The sequence below is a fragment of the Melanostigma gelatinosum genome, assembly GCF_949748355.1.
Source record: "Melanostigma gelatinosum genome assembly, chromosome: 11".
Lineage (NCBI taxonomy): Eukaryota > Metazoa > Chordata > Actinopteri > Perciformes > Zoarcidae > Melanostigma > Melanostigma gelatinosum.
The window spans coordinates 8,962,089-8,988,536 of record NC_136644.1 but is presented as its reverse complement, the minus strand read 5'-3'; the positions used below and the strand labels follow the sequence as shown (position 1 = coordinate 8,988,536).

Genomic DNA, 26,448 nt, shown 5'->3' with positions numbered 1-26,448 from the left:
ACGCTGAGCCCTGGCTCTCTGTTTGTCCGTGCGTCCACACGGATTTCTTTGGATGCATACTCACGTGCCCCTTCACATTCTTTCTGATTCGATCTAAAATGTCTACTGCCCCCTTCCTGCTGTTCCTCTTGTGGAAACAACACATTTATAGCTATGGGAAAGGACCGGGTCCAATGACAGAATAGATCTGAAACTTCCTTCGCGGTTGTGCACACTTTTCGTGGAATAGTTCTTTAGATGGATGAAGGTAAGTTCAAGGGAACAGTCTGAGAGCTATCTTGCACTGAACACATCATTGTGAAAAACAAATACCACAAAGCAGTAGCACCCCACGCGCTGATGAGTACAACAAACACACATCTGTTCAACGTGCAAATTATACCGTAGAGGCTGAACGTGGAATATAGTTTGACAAACGTAAGGTGTCGACGGCAGAGAAACACTCCTTACAGGAGGACACGATGATGGACATGACCGCTGACTGAAGGCATTTTTCATCGTACAAAAGAAGCTGCAGATTACAGTCGTCATTATGTTTCAGCTACCGCCAGAATCAAATGATTCTTCAATCAATTTTCAAACTGCATTTTCACGATTTACTTTGCAATGCGCTAATATCAGGCCTGCACAGTAGTCTCATCTGATTTGCATATCCTCTGTAAAAACTGGATAATACAAGTCAAACTATGGCACAGCGATTTCGTGGTGTGTGTGTGCGCCTGTTCAAACACATGTGTGGTAGTGTGGGTGTGGCGTTACACCTCGTGTGGCACTGGGCAGCCAAGATAAGAGCTGATCCTATCCATGCCTCCCTTCTGCAGCGCCCGCCCGCCCGCCCACCCACACACACCCACAACATATACACACACACACACACACAGTGTGGTACCCAACATGCCATTGTAATCTCATTTTACAATCCTGAGGCCCACAGCCGCAAAACACACAGAGAAGCCAACTAAACCCAGATTTCACGCGTACAGTAGGCTGGCGTGTGAGTTAAGGTGATACCAGCTAGGTCACCTGGTAGAGTGGGCGCCACATGCACCACAGCTGAGTCTTTACCACAGGTTCAAATCCAATCCCTGACCATGTCTTCCTCTCTCTCCACCTTTCCTGTCTATCTTCACCTGTAATATCGAATTAAGATGAAAAAGCCCAAAAATAATCTATAAAAGAAAAAGATGATACACACTTTAAACTATACACCTGCCAGCTGGGGTCTCAGACTGCAGGAAAAAGAGTTGGGCCCAAAGCAGCATCACTCATTCACACACAGCAGAAGGTACAGAGTGGAAACACTCATGCTGGTGCTTTCAACACTCACATTTTAGACGATAAAAACATTTTTGTTATGCCTTGGAAATCGGAACAACATGAAAAACTGTAAGGAACGACACAGCGGAGAGAAAACTATGGTTCAGGAGAGGAGAGGAGAGGGAGAGGGAGAGCTTACCTTCCTCCTCTGTGAGATAGAGTTAACCTTTGGGTACAAACACGCATCTTTCTCTCTAATTCACCAAGATTTTTAGTGATGTACACACACAGACACACTCACACACGCGCAGAGAGACACACACACTCTGATGTGATCGGCCACCCCGATAGCGAGCCAGAAGCCGACTCTCTAAGCCTCAAACAAAGTTTGGTGTGCACTGACCAAGACCGAGGGGACAAAAAAAAAAAGGGAGCGAACTGGGGGGAGCAACAGGGAGAGAGAAAAAAAAAAGTGTGACCACTGAGTGAAGTTTAACCACTTAGGATTCAAGTTTAGCTCCAGCACACCCCGCCTACACGCCGGATTCATTCACGGTGCATGTGCATGCACGCCTCTCAGGGTGGGAGAGGCACTGAGCTGGATTTTTTTTGGGAAACCCTGCTTTTTCCCTCTCTCTCTTGTTCCGTCTGGTTGCTGCTGCGTGGCTGCCGGACGGCCCCTCGCTCATCCCCCCTTTTTTATCACTGTCATTTCTCTTTTTCCCTTATCCAGTGTCCCTACAGATCCACCCACAGACAGCTGCCTCTGTACGGCCAGGTGACAGATAGCTACTCCGGCTATGTGCGCATCGGCGTGCATGTGTGTCCTTGATTTTGTTTTAAACAACACATGTGATGGAGTGAGAAAAAATAAAAAGATGATTGTAAAAGTATGTGAACAAGTGACACCACGCGGGAGAGGGACGGAACGAGAAGGAGAGAAAGAAAGGATTCAATTTGTGCGGGGCGAGAGGGGGGGGCTAAGTGTAGTGAATGTGATTTGATGGTGATGCTGAGATGGGGGTTTAGGCGTACAAATACTATTAGTCACTGCTGTGCAAAACCTGTTACTCACACACCCACACAAAAGTGGGAAAAAAACAGCGAGCTAGGCTCCCGGGCTACAGGAGTCAACACACAACGTGGCGTATCAAAACCAAAATAAATCTTTATATTTATCCAACAGCCCGTGGTTATGGATCCAACGGTTATTGTGGTCGTAAGAATTCAACCTAAGATTGGCCGTTTCTCTGTATTTCTGGGTAAAATGAAAAGGGCATGTGGAACAAATTCCCAGCAGCAGAAAATTAGCACAATTGAACCTACAGCAGCAGACAGAACAAGAGGAATAATCACACCCGTATCTCATTTCAATATACCATTGTATACATTATGTACTCATTAATCAATATACTTTTTAATATTTTGTACAGCGATTTTGGAACGCCACCAGAGCTGCAAATAATTATATTAACAGATTAAACTGAAGATTATTTTCTCTGTGAATTGATTACTCATTTTTATCCATTTTCCCAGAGCTCAAGAGGATATTGTTTTGTGAAAAATCCAAAAGCATTCAGTTTACAATGATATAAAAGATCACATTTAAGGGGCTTGGCATCAAAATATTTTTCGACTTTCAAAAAAAGGTGCCGATTAACTTTCTGTCAATCGACTAATTGACTAAAAGTGTCAGATTAAATAGTGATTACCGGTATTTATCTTCCTCTTGTCTCACCAACATTCGCACTGAGTTTTAATGTTTTGCAGTTCTTTCCTTTATTTCCCTTTCGCAATGCAAAAATAGAAAACAGTTTCCAACAGCAAACCAAGAGAACATTTAGTATGCACCCTGTTTTGAGTATCCTAAAACACCACAGTTGGCAGGCTTTCCCCAAGGAAATAGAGAGTTGAATTCCCGCCCCTTCCAGTTTCCCCCATTGGACCATATTTTGTAAAAAACAAAATATGCACAGTAGTCAAAGGTGAGAGACAAATCATTCTTTGATCCTGTTAAAATTGCGTCACTAATTACACATGTGATGTTTGTCGATATTAAAAAGATCCTTTTGCAAGGCAAGAAAGTTGCAGTTTGTCGCAGTAACATTTGGTTTTCTGTGAAGCACATCTCGTCTCACTAGCTAGCTAGCTACCTGAGCTACGCTCCACGTAAAAATGTAACGTCACCTTACACGAGACTTTTGGGTGTGTATTCTGTTTCACTACGTATCTTCACAGTCTCATACCACAACAGTTTTATGTCAAATGGCAAATTTCTTGACAAGCACAACTGTCTTTTACATTGACAAACATTGTTTGTGTAATTCACGGCACAATTCAAACGGGAGCAATAAATGATTTGTCTCTTGTCATTGACTACCAAACATTTTTTCCCCCGAAATTTGTTCCCATGGTGGTAGACCGAAGGGGCGGGACTTTGCCTCTAATCAACAACTTAATCATTGGAAATATCACTTCTGATCTTCTGGTTAACAGTTAATGTTCTATTTCATAGAGACCCGAGCTGACATATTCTATATTGTTTTCTTATTGACAACAGATCACATCAAAAGACCAAATTAACAATGTGTTAGATTGTCTCTCAGTGTAGTCTGACTTCCCTACTCAAATATTTAAAAACAGCTTTATAAACAGCTGGGCACCGTAGTTACAGGAGTAAATGGTGCATTTGTTGGGGACTACTTTCAGCTGTGGATGAATACACATTTGGTGCACTGACTAGTGTTTACGGCCGCAGGACTCACTGAAAACAAACTACAGTGTTGATGTTTGTTGTAATGAATTAAGATGTCAGCCAGTGGGGCTCATTGATATGCCTTTAAAAGTTTCCAGATAACGACGGAGCTCTACTACACAGAGGAAGAAGGCATATCAGGATCCATTCATTGTTTTTTGTTGGTCTTTTTATAAAAATAATATTGAAAAAAATGTGTCTGCTTTTCCAAACACATACTCAACCCCTGCTAAGAATTACTGTGTAGAATCAAATTATCTCGCAGCTCAAGACTATTGAGGCTCGTCCCTCAAATTTCTTTGCCTTCAATTCCCTTTTTTCTTCTTTTTATTTGGGGGGGGGGGGCAACTAAACCCTCCCCCATTCCTCCCACTTTAAGACCCCTTCCACGCCACACCCATGACCCCCCATGTGCCGACATGAGGTCAAGCTCCAAAGATCACAGAGAGAAGCCAGACAAGAGAGGGAGAGAGAGCGAGGAAGAGAGAAAGGGAGAGAAACAGAGACCTAAAATCCTCCTTTCCTACCAAAAAGCAGGCCAAAACCCTCAAGCCTCCCCACCAGCTCCAGACCCCCTCCTTTAGCCCAGTTGTGTGTAGAGGAGGCAGTGAGCACTCTTGCAGAAACATCAGCCCAGGGAAATTCAAATGAGGAAGGAATGGTGAGAGAGAAACAGAAAGAGGGAGAGAGCACAATAGTCAGAAAATAGGATAAAAGAATGAGATGGGAGAGAGTTAGGTAGGGAGGGGGGGGGGGCTGGAGAGGTTGCTGAGGCTGCAGGTTAAGATAATGTGTAGATCTGAAGAGATTTGCAGGGAACAATTGTATTCATTTTTTGATCACTCCCATCTCTCCCAACCTCCCCCTGTTGTCTCTCCATTTGTTTGTTTTTGGCATTAGCGTTACGACTGCTGGTATGTGCGCGTGTATGTACACATGCATGCTGATTAGAAGTGGAATATTTTATAAACACAAATATTCCCACATATCAACACACAATGCACACAGACACACTTAAAGATGCATCGCGGAAGCGAGTGACTGGGCAGACGCTGCCAGGAATGCTGAGGGCTTACAGATTCACAGAGCGCTCACAGAGCAGCCCATCGCTCCTCATCAAGGTAGGCCGTGTGCTCTGACTGAGCTGGACCGAACTACAGACACCCGCCACGTACGTTCTCTGCACATGCGAGTGCAAAACCTCCCCTCCCAAAAAAAAAGCATGACAAAAGTCTGAACAAAGACGCACCTTCGTTGCCGTCGGTCCCTCCCTCCAGGTTGAGCGAGATGCTCTGGTCTTCATCCTGCTTCCCTCGACCCAGGATCATCCAGTTCTCCAGATGATCAGAGTCCGAAGAGTCAGACTTGGACTCCTCCGAGTTGGACGCTGAGGTGCTGGAGTCCACAGTCACCAGTGCACTGACACTCCTTTTCTTGCTTCCCTAGATGACAACCACATTGTAGATATTAATATAAAGCATTCACATGCAACATTATGCATGCTTTACTGAACCGATCAACCCACTTTGAATTTATAGTAAAGGAAAAATCAAGAAAACACTGCAATTCTCTTAAATTTCTTTCCGTGGGAAATAATTTAGGCCTTTGTTAAACATCACAAAATTCCGCCAGAGGTAAACTTTTGGGCAACGCTCCGCCGCAGCAGCGAGTCATTTACTAGCATTGCTACATGCTTCACTGACTGCTGTGGCTCAACAGCAAACAATCAGCTGGCGGAAACTGGCCACTGGACAGCAGCTTGACAAAACAGCAAACAGTCCTGTGAATTCAGTAAAGGAAACGAGAGGGGAAACATTGGGTCAACACAGCATGAGGGCACGATCCTGTCAATTTATCAAACACGGGTCCTGCATCAGCTTCCATCCACCGCTTTACAGCCGCTCCTTTGACCACGAAATATATCCGCTCACTACCTGATCAGGCAGGTCACACTGAAGTGTGGACGCACATATGCAGACACAGCTGAGTTCTGTTCTGGTGCATTCCGTATTTTGCGTTTACACAGGTTGTTTTTAACTTTTAAAGATCTAAAAGTGTGACAAATTCACAAAAAAATTTAATAAATATCTACAGAATAGAAATATATATAGAATCCGGAATGGGCAAATACTTTTTCATGGCAAATGTATGTAGCAGTGTAGTACCGGTACATGTATAAGATATCTTTTACAGGATTCTCAAAAGTCAGCTGGAAACAGCATTTCAAATCAACCCATGGAGCTAATGTTAGCTTGTTAGCTAGCTACAGCTGACAAAATTAGCTTAGCGTAAATTGTCATTATCAACGGCAAGATCAACAGCTGGCTGAGCTCAAATCTGGGATTGCTTTCAGGGATTGTGAGTGGTAGACTAGATCTGCCACCAATGTTAGAGGGCAACAGACACATGTTTTGCTTTCATTCATCCCGATGAAGTAAATGTTGATTGCACAATGCAATGGCGAAAGAATAATGATGCAATCATCGTTGAGAGTGGTTCCCGACGGGCCCCGCTTTCACTGTGCAATTCTGTCAGCCTCTGGGTCGCAAACTCCTGGGTTTCTAGGTCAAATTGTGATTCTTAGGGTTGTTTCTTGCTTTGGACAGTAGCCAGGCTGCTAGCGATAGCAATGTTGCTAAATGTCTTTCTTCTACACAAGCAAACACACACACACACACACACAGCATCTCACTCTTAGCTCTGTACCTGTTGGGCCAGGGTGGAAGTCCGCAGCCGGCGTAAGCTTCGGCCCTTTAAGTTGCAGACGCCTTCATCATCAGTGTCATCCTCGGAGATGGAGATGACGTCAGGGCTGGAGTCGATCACGATGACCTCCTCAATAAATGATGAAGACGACCTCTGACTTTTAGGGTTCCCCGTCTTCTGGTTATCGAGTTTCTCTCGCTTCTTCGTCTCCTTTTTCTGCAGGTACTGCAGTGATTTGCTCAAATCGGGTGACGGAGGCCTACTTTCTCCAGTATGTTCCCGTTCTCCGTCCACATCTACAGTCTTCTCTGGACCCTCAGGCTGCAGGCTGTCCTGGCCCTCCGCCTTCTCTGCCCCGTCCTCCTGCTCCTCCAGCACCCTGGCGTTAGAGGAGTAGTGGAGCTGGCTGTAGAGGTGGAACTCCAGCTCGCTGTTGGCCTCCGACCCATCAGAGTCCCCTTCATCATCTTGGTAGAGATCGTCCTCCAACTCCTTCCGATCCTGGTACGTACAGTACATCGCCACAAAGTATACTCGAGCCCCACGCGCACACCGTACCAACGTTCACACCCACCTGGGGAGAAGGAGATGAAGCGGCCTGCAGGGATACAAAAACAAATTTAAAAAACCAAGAGGAGTTATTGTAGGCCTCGCAAGCCATCACAACTCCAATCTAAAGTAACATAACAATGATAGCACAAATGCAATGTGCAATAATATTGTCCATAGCCGTTTTTGCACAGGACTAGTATTACCGGGAGACCTCATGTGATTTAGGACCCCCCCCCCCCCCACACGAATGTGTTTCGTCCAACGCATTCGGATGGAGTGAGTACAGCCTATATTTGACTTGAATTTACTGTCATACCTCAGATATTATGTCAAGACGTCACGTAACATCTGCTTGCATTTAAAATGTTATACTATATAATACTTATATCTAATAATATAAATATTATTATTGTGATTATGAGTACTCCCAAAGATCTCTTACTCCGGCGCCCGTATGAATCCGTCTCCATGTCGTTTAGCGAGATGAACTGCCTGAATTTGCACCAAAGATGCTGTTAAAGCTTCTATAATTCTTCACCGGGAATGTTGCAAAATTAAAAAGAGTAAAATTACGGACAGCTCCCCAGGTAAAACTAGTCCCGTGCGAATAGTTCAATACTGTATTAAAACTGTGCTTAGGAATAAAAAAAAATAGTCTTTTGAATATTACAGTTTACTTTTAAATCATTCAAACCTGATATTATTGTCAAGTCAACCATTACCCAAAGTATAAATCACTCAAGGCAACTAATTATCATTCTTTATAACTATTAAAATGCTACTGTTTGCTTTCATTGTCTCGGTTTAAAATCGGTGTATAGTTAATTTATATTCGCCACTCTCTGAATGCATTTGACAACTATCTGGCTGACGGCCAATTCACCAATACCAATTCAGGATAACCAACGGGTACATTATTACCAAAATTGCTTGTTAATCTTTTCATGTGTAAGCTATCCATCCCATGCAAACAAAGTGATATAAATGATTATCTACAGCACTGAGGAATAAGTGAACACAGGCCGGCGTCAATCACAGGGAGGGCACAGACTTTGGTCTTGTTCTGAAATCCATTGGGACTGGTTAACAAAGCTGAGAGAGAGCATGGATCAGCTGCACTCTGAGATTTATTTTTAACCGTTTCATCACAGCTTTGGTGGTAAGAAACAGTTTGGATCCAGGTTTATTACCTGTGATGCGACGCTGTCAACAACAAACATTTTAACGACACATAATCGAGGGCCCCACTGTCAATGTTTTAATGAAAATATCTTCTTTGTACACTCTTTAAAACACACACTGTGTTGCTAATTTTACCCAATCTCTGTCTCCCTAACTCTCTCTCTCTCTCTCACACACACTGGACAGAAAGGGGCACCGGCCCATTGCTCTGTCCAGTCCTGCGTGTCTGTGCCATGATGGCTGGAGATGATTGGCTCCCGGACCGCACACACCGCAGAAACGCCACGCTACGCGGTCACAAGCCAGCCGCCGGGGATTAAAGGGACAGAACGAAGAAGGATCTTACCGGCTGGTGAGGGAGAGCGACAGTTTTGAAGTTTGTCGCACAGAGACCTGGAGCCGACAAATGACCGACTGTGTCTTACAGTGGCCGAACATAAAGCCCCAGCACAGCCGTGGTCCCCGGGCACAGGTGTGTTCACTTATTCTGCCTTATTAAAGCTCAGCACAGGACTGTGAGGGGTACATACGGACTGTATACTGCTGACATCTTACTGACTCTCCCGGTAGCTTTGTTGCATCTGTTAAGGTGGAACAACTCTCACCTTCACCAGAGAAAATCAGAGCACCAAACTATTGGCCAACAAAGCACATCTGCTTGGTCAAAGTTGAACTTTCGCATTGAACACAGTGAGACATATGCTTCAATCTGTCTGTCGTTCAGCTTTTAATAGAAGTGACCGGGAGATGGAGCGAATATTTGTGGGATTGATATGTAACGGGACAGTACCTTTGGAAAAGTCAAAGTGTCAGCTGTGAAATCACATTCACATCATAGCTCTGGCCGGCATCAACCTCAGCAGATGTCCAATCAAGCAGAATAACTACAACCACCGACCTAATCTGCATGTGTGAAGGACCTTGAAGTACAATTCTGAGGTACTTTACTGGAGTATTTTCATTGCATGCTACTTCATACTTCTATTCCACAATATTTCAGAGGGAGAATTTGTACTTTTTTACTTTGTAGATTAAGATTATACACGCATCATCTTTGAAAATACGCTATACTGTAATAGATGTAACTACCCAAAAGTAGACATAACGTTAGCAGCGGAAATTTGTTCGAGCTCGACCAACAGCATCAATAATGCTATAAAACAATATAATGAGGGATATTCAGCTTAATAAGTACTTTTGATAATGAAAGCACATATTGCTGTCAGTACTTTCAAGTAAAATTGAAAGCATTTTATTTGAATAATATCTAACAATCCCCGGTGTTTAGTCAGTGCGTTTGTAACGATTTTAGGAGGGGTAACGTGGAAATGTAATATATAAATTCACTGATTTGATGGTGTTGGTTGCCATGGTGTTTTGATGTTCTGGGGAACACACACGCGTTGTAAAGTGAGAGAATGAGTATCGAGCACACAGCTAAGGACTAATAACACTACAATGACAGTAGAAATCTGGCGTAGTTTTATAAATAACTACGCACTTTAACTGTGCAAACGTTAGCATGGTGTTAGCCCCGGCTAGCTCTACGCTAACGAGCTAGCATATGGACTGAGGCACACGTTAGCCCGGTAAGAAGCAACTGCTGAATGACTAGCTAACGTTTAACTGTACCCAAAAACACAAAGGCCTCCAAAAAACTGTCGATAAGAAGGGGCTATTTCTAGTTACTTCCACGTGTCGACAGTTAACCTTAGCATGTGTCCCTCCTGTCCGTCCACGTGTTTTTATGCAGCAGAGCAGCCGGGTAGGATGTAAACAAGGAAGCATTTCAGTCTCAAACACGCATGAAAGAAAACACATGCATGGAAATAAAGGCCTCCTATTGAAAGGCACAACTATACATGTTTCATATGTAATGTCAGTAACCACGAGCTCACCTTTATCCAACAATACGGAGAGGTTACAAGAATCGGGGGCGCACTTCCAGAGGGTGACGGACAAACAACTTCCGGGTTTGTCAGGGGAAAATATGTTGGCCGACCGTAACGTTTCACTCCGTACTGCTGGAGACTACATTGACCAATGGTGGCAACCACAGAGCGTCAGTAAGAAACGAACAACTATAGATTGTCAGATTAGAGTTTGAATTGTTGGACCGGAGAGATTCTTCTATGTTTCAGGAAATCCAAGCACCAACGTTTGAAAATGTGTCCTGATTTTAGAAATACTGAGGACACGAGTTAAAGGACCCACTGAAAACCATAAACCTCATCCCAGCAGAGGCACCAGAAACAGTTTGAATATGATTTTAACACTTTTTAAGTATTTATTTTTTGTTTCTTGGCCTAGCAATTGTAAAATTGTTGATGTAATCTGTGATGTTATTTCAGTTATGTCAGTCTGTTGTACAAACGTGTTTCCATCTGTCTAGTCTGAGTGGTATGAAGAGCTAATAAGAAGTCAATAAAAAAGACTTATGGGGACCATAAAAAAAACCGTATATGCTGTTAGTAATACTTAAATCAAACCCCCAAACGTGAAGCCAATCTTTTAAATAACGCATTACATTCCAGGGTCAATGACAGTGTTTCTATACACTATACTTGTACATCTGGTTTTATCCCCTATCCAGATTGTGATGCTATAAGAATATACGATATAGGAGCATGCCATTTTGCTGTGATGTGGAGTTATTCTAAATGTATAGGATTAACAGTTTCATATAAAAATATTTTCCCATAAAATTACCAAAATCTGTGAAGACAAGAAATTAATTTGGGCCTGTTTGTTTAGACCAGAGGATGGGGCGGTCACAATCCCTCATGGCATCATCGGGTAATCTGATATTCTGTCATGCAAATGTATTACAATCTACATTTTTGTCACTGTTGTATCACATTTCCTGTCAGCTCTATTTACTGCGCCCATCTAATAAAAGGCCCCAAACACACTTGCAAAATAAAAAAAACAGGGGATCTGAATGATCTGTTCTGTTATGCAAAATATTACGATATTACGAAACTACATTATTGTGAAACATGAATTATAAAATGTCATTATTCAAGTTGACGTGGATTTTGTAGACTGGGCTGCTTTACTTCAGAGGCATCGTATCTCATTCTGCAGACAAAAGATCCGGCAGGGCCCTACACCGTGTTTCACTACATACTATTGTCATTCTGATGGATGTAAGGGCGGTTTCACCTTCCTCAATGAGGCACAAATATTAGCTATGAAATATCAGAATGTGGGCACGTGCGTGCACGCATGTTTGAGCGACTATGGACCTGCAGGCCTGTGCCTGCAGGTCCATGCCTTACATGTTGATGGGAATGTAAATCTATATGTAAATGTAATTCAACAGACTGGCTATCGCCATCAGTCATATTTATAACGCGCAGAATGCTGCAGAATTATGCCATCCTGGCTCTCGTGAACATTAACATCCATCTTTTCCCTCCCTTCCGTATCGTGAGAGTAATTGTGAACTATGTATATCCAACTACAGGCATCGGCGTTATCGTAGCGGCGAGCGAATGGCATATGTGATAGGGAATCAGAGGGTGAATGCCATCTGATTTCAAGGGGTTCTCCATGCGTGTCAACACAGGAAAAGGCCATCACAGAGTTGGATTGTTTCCCTCCGAAAAGGTTAGGCTGCACCTCATGCCTCAGCACTATCACCTCTTGTATACATCTGACACACACACACACACTTAATATCCTGCATCTGTTTTGTTTTTGGGAAGCGCATATGGGGGCCCTCTGCCTCCTCTGCTCCCCATATCTTGCTAAATTGGATGCAGGTTTTGGGATGCCTCACTGCCTCGGTGAAATTGTGATGCGGCTGCCTGATTTTGGGTTCCATGCATTCAACGGTATTTACTATTATTATTTTAAAAGAAAGGTAGAGGATGCCTGACTGAATGGAGGCATCTGGTTCAGCGGTTCATCTCTGAGAGTCCAGACCACTGGCTTGTTGAAGATGGATGGAGTGTCCTGGACTAGGGGGTTTAAAGTCCCCCTGATTTACCAATCAAGCATTCCAGGAGGGACGGTTCTGCCTGGCCAATGATCTTTATTGAGGAGAAGGAGTTAAAAGAAGCATGTCATTGCTATCGTTTGATGGCGTCTGTATCCTGCTCTCTTTTGGAGCCAGACGCCGCGGCCAACGCTTCTTCGAACTGGCGCTTGATCAAAAACGGGATTTACGTCTGCTGCTCCCGTGTATTGGCAATATTCTGCAAAGTGATGGTCATTTGTGTACGAACGTATACTTGTCTGAAGACCGAAACTGTGTCCTGAACGCTGCTATTGCTTCGGTTTAGTCCTTTTGATGAAGCATGCAAAAAGGATTTTGGAGAAGCTGTGCTAAGAATGCAGCACAAGGCATTGTTTTCTTTGGTGATTTCTGAGGCGCATCTTTAGAAATGACCAAAGCCCAGTACAGTTGTTTGGGAAATAGGTACAGTTGAAACAATTAGACGACTCATCTAATAGTTGAGCAACAGAAAATGAGTATTTTCTGGTTTTCTTTGTTCTCTTTGATAGTACACTAAATGTTTTAGGCTTTTGGATGGTTGGTCCGACAAAAAAACAAAAACATTTTAAGACACCATGGGCTTTGGGAATATGTAATGTGCATTTTTATTGTCATTATTTTGCTATTTGGAGCACACAATTGATTCATTGAGAAACTAGTCAGTAGATTGATCAAAAACCAAAATAATAAGTCAGTTGCAGCCCAATAACTCATGTGTAAAGCGACGGACAGACTCCAACCGTAGCTGGTTGCATCAGCTTGTTTCAGTTCTGAAAAAAGAAAAGGGTCTTCCTCTTCTTCCGTTGGCGCAGGCTTCCTTGTTACTATATGTATGTAAATACAACCAGCCTGCCTCTATCAAAGCAGCCATGCAGGAGGAATTCCCTCAAAAAAAAAATACAAAAAAAAAGACTCGCCCTGGATCAGCGCTTCTGAACAAAAATGGCTCCCATGCATCACCCATATGGGGCCCTCTGTGCCGGAGTCATTCACACCCACCACATGTACAGCATTCTCTTCCACCGCAGCACACACACACTCTGTTGTATCAGTGAGAGTTTGATCCTTTCAGTCGCATTAGCATCTGCATTTTATTTTTTTTTAATGAATTAATAAATATCACAGCATCAAATAGCCCTGCAGGATATGAAACCACTGGCGTATTAGAGAGATTCAGTCGATTCTGGAGTTAATATGCCAAGTAGAGCATGGTGCTAATCAGTGGCAGAGCTCACATGCAGGAAGTGATAGAACACAGCTGGAGGGGATTGATGGCTTGTCACAACTTCTGTAACAGAATGTTTCTTTGGTTTCTCAGTCATTTTCAAATAATGAAATGTATGTGATCGCTTGGCCCCTATAGTCGACACCAGGAGCTTTGACACTGCAACGATGGATAAGCAGTATGTTCATGAGTTTTTTATTTATCTATTTTTAAATATATCTACTTTATTAGGTAGTATACTCTACAGAGCTGACAGGGAATTACTTTGCAAATACATTGTCGGAAATCAACAACAACAAAACAAAAAATTCTGACATTTTTTTAATGTAGCTTTTTTTTCTTGGGATGTAATGTGTACAATTCAGGCCTTTTAAAAATGCTTCACATGAGCGGTGGGACGTATAGTGCAAAACTCTTTTTGGATAAAATAATCAGATACATGTGGTTATTTAGACTAATCCACCAAAGTCAACACCAAAGTGCGTCATCACATGGATGCAAAAATCATATAAAAATCCAATATTTCTATTGAACAATCCTGCTCATTGGTTTACAACACTACCTACAATGGCTTGACAGTTGAACAGTTGATATTGCCTCATGGTGTACAGTATATCATCAACAGAAAAAAAACAGCCGTGTGCTGTGTGTACTTTTGTGGTCAGTAGATTTTAGACTGCTGTTTAAAAAATCTCTTGTTATTGGCCTCTGCTGCAGTGTCTGACAGTCGTATCTGACAGTCCCACTTTTTCAAAATCTAATTAATTGCCAGTACAGGTGAGATACCCCGCCACACACACACACACACACACACACCAGGAAAACACTTTTTTGTGGAGCTCTGTGCTCAACAGTCGGTGCTTTCAGCAGGAAAAGACTAGAACAAGCCTGACGACACCTTTTCAGACCGGACCAAGTGACTTGTGTCTATGGGGATTACATTTGTGAACAGAAGCTGTACGTACACACACACACGTCGCCACACGATTCCACCATTCTCTCTCTCTCTCTCTCTCTCTCTCAGCCATGAGTATAAAAACCACATTGACAGGAGCCTTGTCCCCTCTTGTCCAATCGTCACGCTGAAATGTTTACCTTTTACATACAAATGGCCCCGGTGTCATGTTGTGTCACATAATGTTTCATGGACAAATAATGCGTCCCATTTCTCAATCCGCCCTTTGGCCCTGAAGCCGCAGCCTCTGTAGTCACAGGAACACCCGGGCGCCGGTGACTGTGAGAGCAGGAGCCTTGTGTCACCTCAGTGAAGTGCCACTCTGAATTAAATCCCAGGGATATAGAGGTCAATCAGCACTGCGGCCCTGGTACATGCACACACACACACACACACACACACACACACACACACGCGCACACACACCCACACCATCAAAGTGTATTAGTGCAAGTTTTTCTGTTTTAGTGTACTGAAATATGAGCCAAAGTGTTAGGAACATTAAAATGTGGAGTTGGGTAAGTAAATAGGTTAGGTAGTGAAGGTCTACTCCCAAATGTATAGTGCTTCACAATAAAAGCTTTTATAGCACAGAATGTGAAGGAGACCCGATGGCGGTGAACGCAATAACCTCAAAAACTGAATTATCCAGAGATAAATGACAATAAAAAAGCAAAATCAAAGGAGTGGGATTATTGGTGAGTCTTGTGAGATTTGAAAATTAAATATTGGTGGGTAAATTGTTTCAATGTTCCAATTTGGCAAGAGCAAATAGTACTCTCTTTTAAGCCAAGCTGATTTATATAAATGAGATATCATGAATTAATATCCAAAACCAAGCTTTTCCTTCGAAAAGTGCTACCAAATATATGCATGGGGTTGGTGTTGAAGTAAAATCGTATAATTAACATTTACAAAGAGATGAGAATAGACACTATCAGTTAAAATAAGTGTATGAGCAGTAGAGCACAACAGATTTGAAGTACTTCTAACTTTACCTGGGTGTCCAGATTTTCTGCTAGCACAATTCAGAGGTAAATATTGAACTTTTTACTCCATTTATCTGAAAGTTATAGTTCCTTTTGCACAAATAGTTTTGCATAAAAAACATATGATTTAGTTTGTAACTAAAAAAAATATTCAGATTAAATCCAGCAGTAGACGCACTTTGAAGCATGCTACATAAATAAATGCTGCTTACATCTTAATGCACCGGTAATAATAATACAACAATATATTGTCTACAATAATAGAATATATTTAATGCAACACAACATGATGAAAGGGGGCAATTCTACAAGAAATAATTTAACAGTGTGAAGATGATAAAGTAAGATTTTTGAAGGCATGACTTTTACTTGTAAGTATTTTTCTACACGTATTTGCTTAAAAGAAGGCTCTGAATATTTCTTCAAGAGCTCATAAAAAACAAACAGATGTAATTATTCATTAACACACTGAAACCATTGTGTCTCTTCTACACCACAGTGAAGTCAAGCCTTTTCAACTGTCTCTCCCTGCAGTTGTACCCCGTGATGTAAACGGTGTGGTGGAGGCCACAAAAGCCCCCCCCCCAGTGTTTACGTGTTTACTTATTGTTCTAATCGTCCCTTCAGTTCTCGCCTGTCTCGCGCTTTAATGCGATTCTTTCCGGTTCCGCTCGGTCAGAGCGCGGGTCACCGATCCAGCCCCCCTCCCCCCTCCCCCCCAGCTCATATTCATTACATTAATTAGCACGGGGCTGAAAAACAAACAAGTGATGATAAATATCTAAACTGTGGCGAATTCTTTGAGGGTGAGAATGAGAAGGGAAAGTGTGGCGCGAGACCTCCCCGGGGCTGCGGGAGGCGACTGAAAGGAGGCTGGAAAAACGATTGAAGACATAAAGTAACATAGAATATTATAAGTGTGATAAATACATCGATATAGGGGTCAAGTATTTAATACACTCGACCTATTACCTCTCAAAAGTAATGTATAAATTAATGTTTTGTTAGATACACTTACAAAATTCATACAATGTGACGTATTTTTAAAAATATGACATTATTAATGACATTATTTTAAATGGTAATAATAATTAAATTATTAGTATACAAATAATGATAACAATGATAATATTAATAATAGAGTAATATACATTTTACATAATTAAAATACAAATGTTATATTTCTGAATTCGGGGCTGATAATAACTTATATTATTCACATTGATATCACTAATTATCAGGTAAAGTGTAATTAAAATAGGTTTTTATTAATTGTTTGTCTCTTTAATTGTCTCAACTTCATAATGAAAACATATTTATTTTGAATGTCTTCCTCTTCCTGTCCTTCACTATAGCTTGGCAACACATCAGCAAAATTCGAACTTGCAGACCATGATGATATGTCTGCAATTGATTGCTCAACAGCAAATAATTGTATACAGTCTCTCATGTGAGTTTGCGCGTTTATGAAACGCCGCCATGGCCACGCAATACAGGTTGAACTTTTAGGCCTGTCATTTATTTTTATTTTTTTAAATAAGGATGAGACAAGATTGCCGATGATTCTAGATCTGTTCCAAGAGAGCGGGAGTTAGTTGCGGCTGCAGCAGCTTCAACTCTAAAAATGGCCACACACCAAAATAACTTCAGCAATCAACAGGTTATAATAGGCTAATACATATGGCTGTTTGCTATAGATTACAGCCATATTATACAGTTTGATTCAAACCCCCTCCCATCGGCTGCATCCCCTCCTGCTGTAAGATGTAGCATCCCTTACAGCAGACTCGAAAGGCGAATAGATTTAGGTGGCTGTTTCTCCGCCTGAAGGTCAGAGCACGAGCTCCTTTTTTCGTTTCCCCCTCCGCAGCCGCAACCACCACGTGGAAACATCAGTATTTATGTTTTGGATGTTACGGGCGCGAGCCGGAGGTCAGGGTCGCGGGTGTTGCGGCGCGAGGCGACAAGCGGAGCAAAATGGTTCGCTGTCTCGCGCTTTTGTTCCGCACTCAATTGTCTCGGGGAGGGGGGGCTGCGCGTGAACCCTGAGACCCGCGGCTGTCTGGAGGACTGACACGAGACAGAAGGAAGGAGACATTTTTTTCTTCTTTTACACCGAGTGTAGTAGACGAAACACTGTTAGGACTGTTAAAAATATATATTTTTAAATATCGGTGTCCCACCTTCTGAGAGATGACTGACGTGGAGGACAGTTGTCCTTCACCTCTAGTGGCCTAAATTAGATTTCCATTTGTCTATTCGTTTTCACAATATACTTACACCTGGTCCCTTATCATCTTGTGGTGCGCTGAATCTTTTATATCACAGCAGGGAAAACAAAGATGTTTTTTGGCATATTATCTGGCAAAGAGGCCTCTCACTTCCGGGTCACGCTCTTGAAACGTATAGCTGGACACTACTCGCGCCTAACTGGCCAAAAGTTCAAATGTCTCTCCCAATGACGAGACTTCTGCAATCATTTTTTTGCTTTTGTCTCTTCAAATATTCACACATTCGCATGCTTTTGTCACTTGTCTTTTAATATGGAAAAAGTGATATATTTATTGTTATTTTTGTTTTAAGGGCTTACCCGTCTTGTTTTTAGACTCATGATAAGAGGCCCTGTGTTGCAGTGCAGGCTGTCTAAACTCCCTCAGTTGGTCCAAACTGTCTTCATAACTCTTCAGATGTTTGCTTTGACAGAACGGTAGAGCCAAAGAAGACCACGTGTGCAGGAAATCTGACTGTCATTGTTCCGCAAGAGAAGAAAGTTATCGATGTGAACTAGAACAAAACGGCCAGTATCAGTATGAGTGGACATTTTCAGTTGGCAAATGAATATTTAAATCAAATGTTAAGAGCTCACCACAGGTGTTGAAGGAGGACCGTTTTTGTTGTTGTTGTTGTTGTTGTACCAAACACTTTGCGCACAGTGCACGTGCAGTGCGGAGGAGAGGACTACACTCTCCCAACAGCGGAGCGGTGAAAGTTTTAAGGTGTAATGCACCTGCTCCGCCGCTCCTTTCAGCCCGTGCGTGATGCGTAAAGAGCACCGTGCCGTGCGTAACAGGTGGAATACCCGCAGGGGAGGAGAGAAGTTTGGTGAAACTCTCGTAAACGCTCTGTTGGGGAAAGGACGATGGACATAAATACCCGTCTCACAAGCAACTTTTGCTTGTGAGCCAAAGCACTGGCATTACGCACAACATTTAATGTTACCTGCCTCCACAGCTATCGTGCGTCCCAGAGGAAATGCATCTAACATAAAAGAGGGAGGAGAGGGAGAGCGGGGGCGGGAAAGTTTAGTAAAGTGGAACTTGGTAACAGATGCCAGCAAGGGGGGGGGGGTCGTGCAGGGGATGGGTGGAGGTTTCTATGTTGTGTACGTGAACGTGTTTGTGTGTGCAAGCTCGTGCGGGGGAGGAAGAGGACAGGACATGAGCGCACATTGAGAGAGCGGCTCTTTTACTCGTGATCATTTCACGCCCCCCCCCCCCCCCCCCCTTTTCCACCTAAAGCGTTTAGTTGCAGCTGACTGAGCACTTGCAGGGAGTGCAATAGGGAGCGGAAGGGTCGAATTATTTCAACCTACAACTCGCCCCCAAAGTAGGAAAGAAGAAAAAAGAGAGAAGGGTAGAGTAGAAAACAGTGCCAGAGAGAGAGAGAGAGAGGGAGAGAGAGGAAGAGAGAGAGAGAGGGGGAGGGGGAGAGAGAGAAAGAGAGGGAGACACTGGGAAAAAAAGTTTTTTGTTCTTTTCCTTTTTTTCTCCTCTCATCGCCTCCCCCTGTTCCGGGCAACATGGACCAGGGGCCCAAGAGTCCTGCACTGCGGCTGGGGAGAGCAGGTAGGGTCGCACCGGCTCAATTTCACTTTCATGAAGAGAACTTATCTTTTACAACAAGTGAATCATGTTTTGTTAGTTGTTGTATTATTTTTTTTGCTAATTTGAAACTTTCAAATATAAGTTGTGGACGTTATTTGTGGCGATCTAAGTTATTAGAAATGCTTATTTGTGAAACTTTTGCGTGTTGTCGTGACTTATCAACATGTTTTATCTCAAGGTTTTTTGGAGTCATGGTGATTAGCTACTGGGAACCTTTGTGCTGTTTAGGAGAGAAGTCTTTTCTGGAGAATATTGCTATAGTTTAAAATGTGAATTTGATGCCAGTAATAGCTTTATTTAGTCATTATTATTATTATTATATTGTCATTTTCTATTTCTATTATCTTTTGGCACTGTTAGCTGGTATGGGAAACAAAAGTGGTTGTACTTGTTGGTTTTGGGTTGGCACCACATCCTGGTTCAGGTCAGATCCTCGTGTTGGTCTCTGCACCGTCGTCTGAGAGAGGCACATTGATACGTTGCCTGGCCCTTATAATGAAAAGCACTGTGGATTTGTGCAGTGCCTGTGTATCTGTGTGTGCGTGTTTGTTTGGCACGGCTAAACAGGGACACGCAATTGCTTACGCACACATTTTTTTCACATATTTCAGGGCATCTTTTTAAAATGAATTTGATTAAATATGTGTCATGAGAACTGTGACCATTTGAGGATTAAAAGCTCGTACAGTTTATTGTTTGTGTTTTGTGGAGGAAAAGTTGAAAGCTGCTCTATGGTTTAGTCCAACATAACTCTCCAAAAGAGTCCGCGCTTTGGCTCTTCCCTGCATTACTTTATTCAACAGGTTCATCTCGCATAGGCCTATTCATAAAACAGCGGGGCTCTGGTACAGCAATGGATCCGGCCATCGACCTCGTTATGGCACCCAATGGATACCACATCATTTCATATCGCTGTCCGCTGCGTCTGCATTGATAAAATGTCGTTTGTCATTAAGAAACGGCGGGCAGGTGATCCTGTCTCAAAGGGCCATTCCTTTTATTCCAGAAAGGCAAAAAATATGCTTTTGTGATGCTCTTGGTTGCCTGTTACTAAGTCGAATACGTGAAACAACACCTTTAATTGAGGTGCAGTGCAGACATGCCTTTGGTGCTGTTTCTAATGGTCATTCTCACAATGGAGCGACATAAAAAGTGTGTTCTCCCATAATAGAAATAAATGAGCTCGAGCCCGGCCTTCTGTGGGAATACGTCATCAAGTAATGCCCATGGTGTGTACGACAAATAATGCCCCCTTTGCAGTCTTTTTATGGAGTGGGCCTTGCCCCCTGGTAAACGGTGAAAGTAATGGGGTTTGTAGCAATTGGATAACAACCTTTTAACCACTGAGGAAATCAGTTTAAAGGAGGCCCTTTTGGCTGTGAAGTCTTTAGGGCCCGGGGCCTATACCTACGGCCTCTCCATTTCCTCTCACTTTAACATATACGTGCCCGGGGTACAAAGGAGAGAGCGAACGTTTGGATCTGACGAGACCCTCCTCTCTTCCCGCCCTGTTGGCTGTGCGTAAAAGCGCCGGCTCTTTTTTCCAATAAGAGGAGCAGCCATTTCAGTCCCTGTCTGACGAGTGTGGTGGGGCAGCAGATGATGGTGAATTATTATTTTTCTAACAAGAAAAAAATAGAGTTGTAGGCCTTAAAGAGACATGAGCTTTTACCTTCATGATTTTATTATAGGAAATAAATTCCATCTTCCTCCTCCATTACAATAATACAATTTTATTCCTCATAGACCTCCTCTCTATTCAGGCTTCACACACGTTAGCAAACAGACAGACGCGGGCCAAATGAGATTTCTGATGTTGCAGAAACCTCAAGAAAAGCTGAGACAGAGAGAGAGAGATGTGGAGGACAGAGGAGGCGAGTAAGAGGGGAGGGAGGGGAGACAGAGACCTCACATGGCATACAGCCTGCTTCCGTGTTGACCTCAAGTGCCCTACATGCAGGACGAGATGTTATGGCCTTACTTGCATTTCCATGCAGACAAACGATAACCAGTAGCTCCATTTGATCAGGCCTGCGAGTGGGAGAGAGCACCTGAGCGGAGTTCCACCTCGGGAAGTCCAAGACAGTTCACTCTCTCTCCACTCATATATTTTATTTATTAGAGACGACATTTTATCTATATATATTATATATATATATAATATTTATAAGCGAATGAAAACTTAAGAAGAGATACGGGAGCTTTCTCATTATGTTTACAGTCAGCCGGCGTGTAATAAACGAGCTGGTGGAGTTAACATGCGCAATTAATTTTTCATTGCTTTTTCGTTTCGAGGCTCGGGCGCAAAAAAGAAAAAAGGAAAAGAGAGAAGCGACGCAAAACAGCCGGAGCTTTTGGTGGATGGAGGGAAGGCAAGTGGGAAGAAGGGAGCATTTAAACAACAACAACATTGCCTCCAATTTGCCTCCAAATGATTATCGCAACTCAACCGCATTCTTACTAATGTTCAAAAAAAAATACGCCCCCCCTTCCCATTCTCCAACACTGGAGAGGTAATGAAATATGGTAATAGCTTTGGACCCCCGGATTAAAGTCTTCCTACCCTGATGGAAGTTTTTTTCCCTCCACATTTTCAACCCTAAAGCGACAACACTTTGTATACATGATTGATTGTGTTTGGGTTCTTTTTTGGGATTTTTTAATTGCTTATGTATTTAATTTGCAAATCGGAGAGACAAGGGCTCAGTTTACTTCTTGTGTGGGGAGGAAAGCGCTCGTGTCTGTATCTCAATAAATAATAATCAATAAAAAAAACAGGCTGCGGAGGGAGAGCCAGCATCATGCAAAAATTGAAAAAAATTGAAATAAAATACGCGAGATAGGATGTATTTGAGATATTGTGCTTTTGTGTCCCTGTTTGGAGACAGCAGCAAAATACTATCAATGCAAAAAGGGAAAGGAAAAAATACAAAAATAGTAGAATAAAAACTGTGAATATAGGAAGATGTATGTTGTAATTGCATATATATATATATATATACAGTATATACATATATATATATATACTGTATATAAAGAAAATAGTCAACGGATTTCGTCTGCTTTTAACCCCTTTCCTTGATTTGTGTCTTAAATGGTGATGTGGCCATGGACTTTGGGCCATGATCCAAGCCTGAATATCATATTTTAATTCCTGCACTGTATTCTGCTTGTGTTTTGGTTTTTGTCAGTTTGTTTTTAAAAATGAAAAAAACAAAGACTCAATGCTGTCTGTCAGATTTGAGGCCCTAAATCACGAATCCTCAGTAAAGAGATGTGAAATATGAATGAGGATTACCATTTTAACGTTGTTGGGATTATAAAGCAGGAGATGTGGATTCAACGAAGATGTATGAAGCCATATTTGGGGTTTGAGAAGCAGAGTGGTTTATTTAACAGATCACAATCAATGACATATGATCCCGCGCCGGCCTGCAGGGCTTTACTTTTTTGGGGTCAGTTTAGTTGACCCCTGCTTTGGACTGCTTTGAAGACTCTTTAAACTCAAGTGTCTCGATTGTAAAAGTTCCCGTGTGTCTTTAAAAAAAAAAAATTCTATCTACGTGCACGCGCTCGGGCACGTTTCCCCAAGGTTGAACGCCCCCTCGTGGTTCGGCTGCCCCACTGAAGCGAGAGAGAGAGAGAGAGAGAGAGAGCGAGAGAGAGAGAGCAAAACCCCAAACTCACAATATGATTTTTAAACAGAAAAACAATAACTAGCGTAAACAAAATATCGAAATAATTTGTTTTATGAGGACGACCAGTTTACCAGTCCTGGGGTCGAAGTTGCATGTTATGCAAAGAAAAAACAATATTTTAAAGCAAGAAATCTACAAATCCAAAATCGTAAATGAAACTGACTCAATAACATCACACATTGACCTTTTCAGCAGCATGGCCTTGAGGTACAGCAAACATGTAAGTCCCTTGGAGGATAAACCTGCAAAACTGAGTGAGGCGGTGTTGTTGTTGCTCACTGAGGCACTTTAACGAGCAGCTTCCTGGACGGTATTCGGTGTCTTTAATGGTAGGCTATTGTATATGCGTGATTATATATCTGCTGTATGGCTTTAATGTGTCTAATATGAGGGCTCGTGCGTGCGGTGTAAACACAGAGGACCTTAAATGATTAAATGTCGAGAAACAGGAAAGAAGGGGAAATAAGACTTAAAAAAAAAAATTTGGCTCATGCTTTAGGCTATTTGTGTGTTTAATATTACAGGGGCGAGGCTGAGATATGCTCTCTCAAATCAGGTGGGACGAACACGTAATGAATCCCCCCCCCTCTCTCTCTCTCTCTCTCTCTCTCTCTCTCTCTCTCTCTCTCTCTCTCTCTCTCTCTCTCCCTCTCTCAGTTTGGAGTGAAGATGCGGAGCTCGCCAATTGCATTTCATTAGAACATCCGTCTGCGATCCGCAATCAATTAGGTAATGGCTGGGAATGCATGTTTCACAATGTTTGTCTCTCGATTCTCCCCGAGCTTGATATTGTGTTGAAGGAGGGGTGTTTTTGTAACACTTGGCAGCTCTGCAGGCCTGCAAATATACGGTGAGAGGAACAGGAAGCTCAAAATGCCATAACATGCTGTGGCCCTTTAAGAACGGCTTCTCTGTAATCTTTTCCTCTCTTTTGCCTCCATATATATAAAAAGAGGCACGATTCCTGTTTAAGTTCATGATCATTCCCCTCTTTTATAAAGCCTTGCTGCAACTAAGCCTCTCTCTCTTTTTTTTTTAGTAATACTCAATTAATTATCCATTTAATATTGACATGAATAAATTGAGCGCAAATGGCTATAAAGGCGTTTAGTTTATTCACTTCGTTAATTGAAATTAAACATATGATCATTTACTCCCCGAGCCTCCTGCGTCGCTTCCCCGAAGCCTCCCCATTGGTGGACGGACAATGCAAGCGGAGGGCGTCATTGGCCCACGGGATTCGCAGCAGCCAATCGGCGCGCTCCGCCAATCCCACCCAGCCCCCCCCCCCCCCCCTGCTTTTACCTATGGGCTCGCGGTGATGGGGATGGCGGGGTGTGTGTGTGTGGGGGGGGGGGGGGGGGGGGATTGCTCGTGTCGCAATTGGCTGGCGCAGCTGTGAGTGACGGGCAGCTGGGCCGGCGCGCGTGAGTTAGGGTTCCAGGGGTTTGGGAGCGCGGGCGCTGTCCGCACGAGAGCAGGTCCTGAAACGCGGCGTGCTGCCCACCGTTGGAAGCCCGCAGCGCCGGACGCTTTTTTTTCTCCGTGCGGTTCGAGGGAAAACCTGTTTATGTAAATATTTACACACCAACATTGTGGACGTTTTTTTTGGGGTGGTTTCTGGCGCGAGCGCGGAGAAAACGATAGCGTTTGAATTTTTGGGAACAGGGTTGTTTTCTTTTTCCAACGCAAAACTCACACAGAAAGCGGGAGTCCAACACGTTTGTGCCTAGAGTCCCAGTCAACACGGAGAGAGAGAGTGAGAGAGAGAGAGGGAGAGAGAGAGAGAAAGGGGGAGAGATAACAGAGTGAGCAAGAGCTACCTTTCGTTCTCACTCACAGGATAACAAGTCAGCAGCTTTTTCCTCAAACCAGAGAGTTATTTTCTTTTTTTCTTTTCCCGTTGTTCAATATTCTGTATTATCTTTCTTTTCTCTTCTTTTTTCTTTTTTCTTCTTTTTTGGCCCCGGTGGATATGAGACTTCAAGATGTGAGCAGTCACCCGCTCTCATGCGCGTTATTGATGGGAGATTACCAAGTGTTAATGTGAAGGCGACCTGCCGAGGACGATCTCTGACGAGAAGAAAAAATGTGCTGCCAATAAGCTGGAAGAAAAAACAACCGTGGATTTGTAAAGAATATATTTTTTATTTTTTGAACTGGGTTTTTTCTTATTTTTAAATATTGTAATAGACTTCAGCCCCCCCCCCCCCTCTTCATCGGCTGAGTCGCATGCAGTTCAGGGGTCACAGCCAGCGGAGCGAGAAGAAGAGAAAAGGGAGGGAGGCTACTTTGTTTGCTCTCCATATTTTATTTTATTTTTTTGGCAAAAGTTTGAATCTGTTCCCCCCTCGGGCTGAGGAGACTCGGTGAGGACGAGCAGCTGAGGGAATGAGCTCCATCGCTGTCGTTTCCCTTCTCTGGTTTCTGGAGACGCCAGAGCAGACCCGGCGCGGTGTCCCGTCCCCATGGGGAGGGAGCCCGTCTCTCATTCCGATTTTTGACGCCATTTGTTCTCTCCCTTCCACCTGAAAAAAACTCCCATTTTCTATATATTTTATTTTTAAATATATTTTAGTTTTTTTATTAGTGCGAGTCAAAGTTCAACCTGTGACAAGTTGCCAACCGATGACTTTTTTTTTTTTGTATTAGTTAAGAAATTTAAACCCGCTCTCTGAAGGGAAGTGGCAGTCCCTTTCCATTTACTGGAGGTCGCGGCGTGTCAGTGAAGTGGCCGACTGAAGCGAGGCGTCCGGGTGGCATTTTTCTTTTAAGACCCCCCTTTACACCGCACCGGGAGCCTCTGCAGACCTCCACCTTAACGATGGAGATTCACTGTAAGCACGACCCGTTTGCGGCAATGCACAGTAAGTTTACACGTTTATATTCCTCATCTGCATGATCCCATCTGCCCTGAGCTGAACCCCCCCCCCCCCCCACACACACACACACACACGCCTACAACTCTGTGTGCTTGTGCAATAATAACAACGGAGTAGTTTTCAGCTGCACTACACACTGCAAAAAAACACCCTTGCTTTGGGTCCTAAATCATCTTTTCTTGGAGGACATCAAAGTCTTCAATAATGCTGAAATAATACAAGCACGTGCATTTTGCAAGATACATTTTGATATTCATCTACATCTATTTAAGATATATGTATATATATATTTATACATTTTGATATATATATATATATATATATATATATATATATATATATATATATATATATATATAT

The 26,448-nt window shown here is 42.9% G+C and overlaps 3 protein-coding genes across 3 annotated transcripts in view; 2 read left to right on the top strand and 1 right to left on the bottom strand.

The window, feature by feature from the left end:
- Positions 1 to 10,401, bottom strand: part of zcchc7 (zinc finger, CCHC domain containing 7) — a 55,772-nt gene extending 45,371 nt beyond the window's left edge. The window contains exons 1-3 of the mRNA XM_079279103.1: positions 10,351 to 10,401; positions 6,719 to 7,316; positions 5,262 to 5,454 (exon numbers count right to left, since the gene is read on the bottom strand). Of these exons, the coding sequence (XP_079135229.1) occupies positions 5,262 to 5,454; positions 6,719 to 7,237 (712 nt within the window). The 5' untranslated portion in view covers positions 7,238 to 7,316; positions 10,351 to 10,401. The remainder of the gene's footprint in view (positions 1 to 5,261; positions 5,455 to 6,718; positions 7,317 to 10,350) is intronic.
- Positions 1 to 26,448, top strand: part of rpl9 (ribosomal protein L9) — a 337,328-nt gene that overhangs the window by 257,295 nt on the left and 53,585 nt on the right. The gene's annotated exons all lie outside the window — the stretch shown is intronic.
- Positions 19,424 to 26,448, top strand: part of pax5 (paired box 5) — a gene marked incomplete at both ends in the record, with an annotated part of 49,766 nt that continues 42,741 nt past the window's right edge. Inside the window, one exon of the mRNA XM_079279543.1 lies at positions 19,424 to 19,469. Within this exon, the coding sequence (XP_079135669.1) occupies positions 19,424 to 19,469 (46 nt within the window). The remainder of the gene's footprint in view (positions 19,470 to 26,448) is intronic.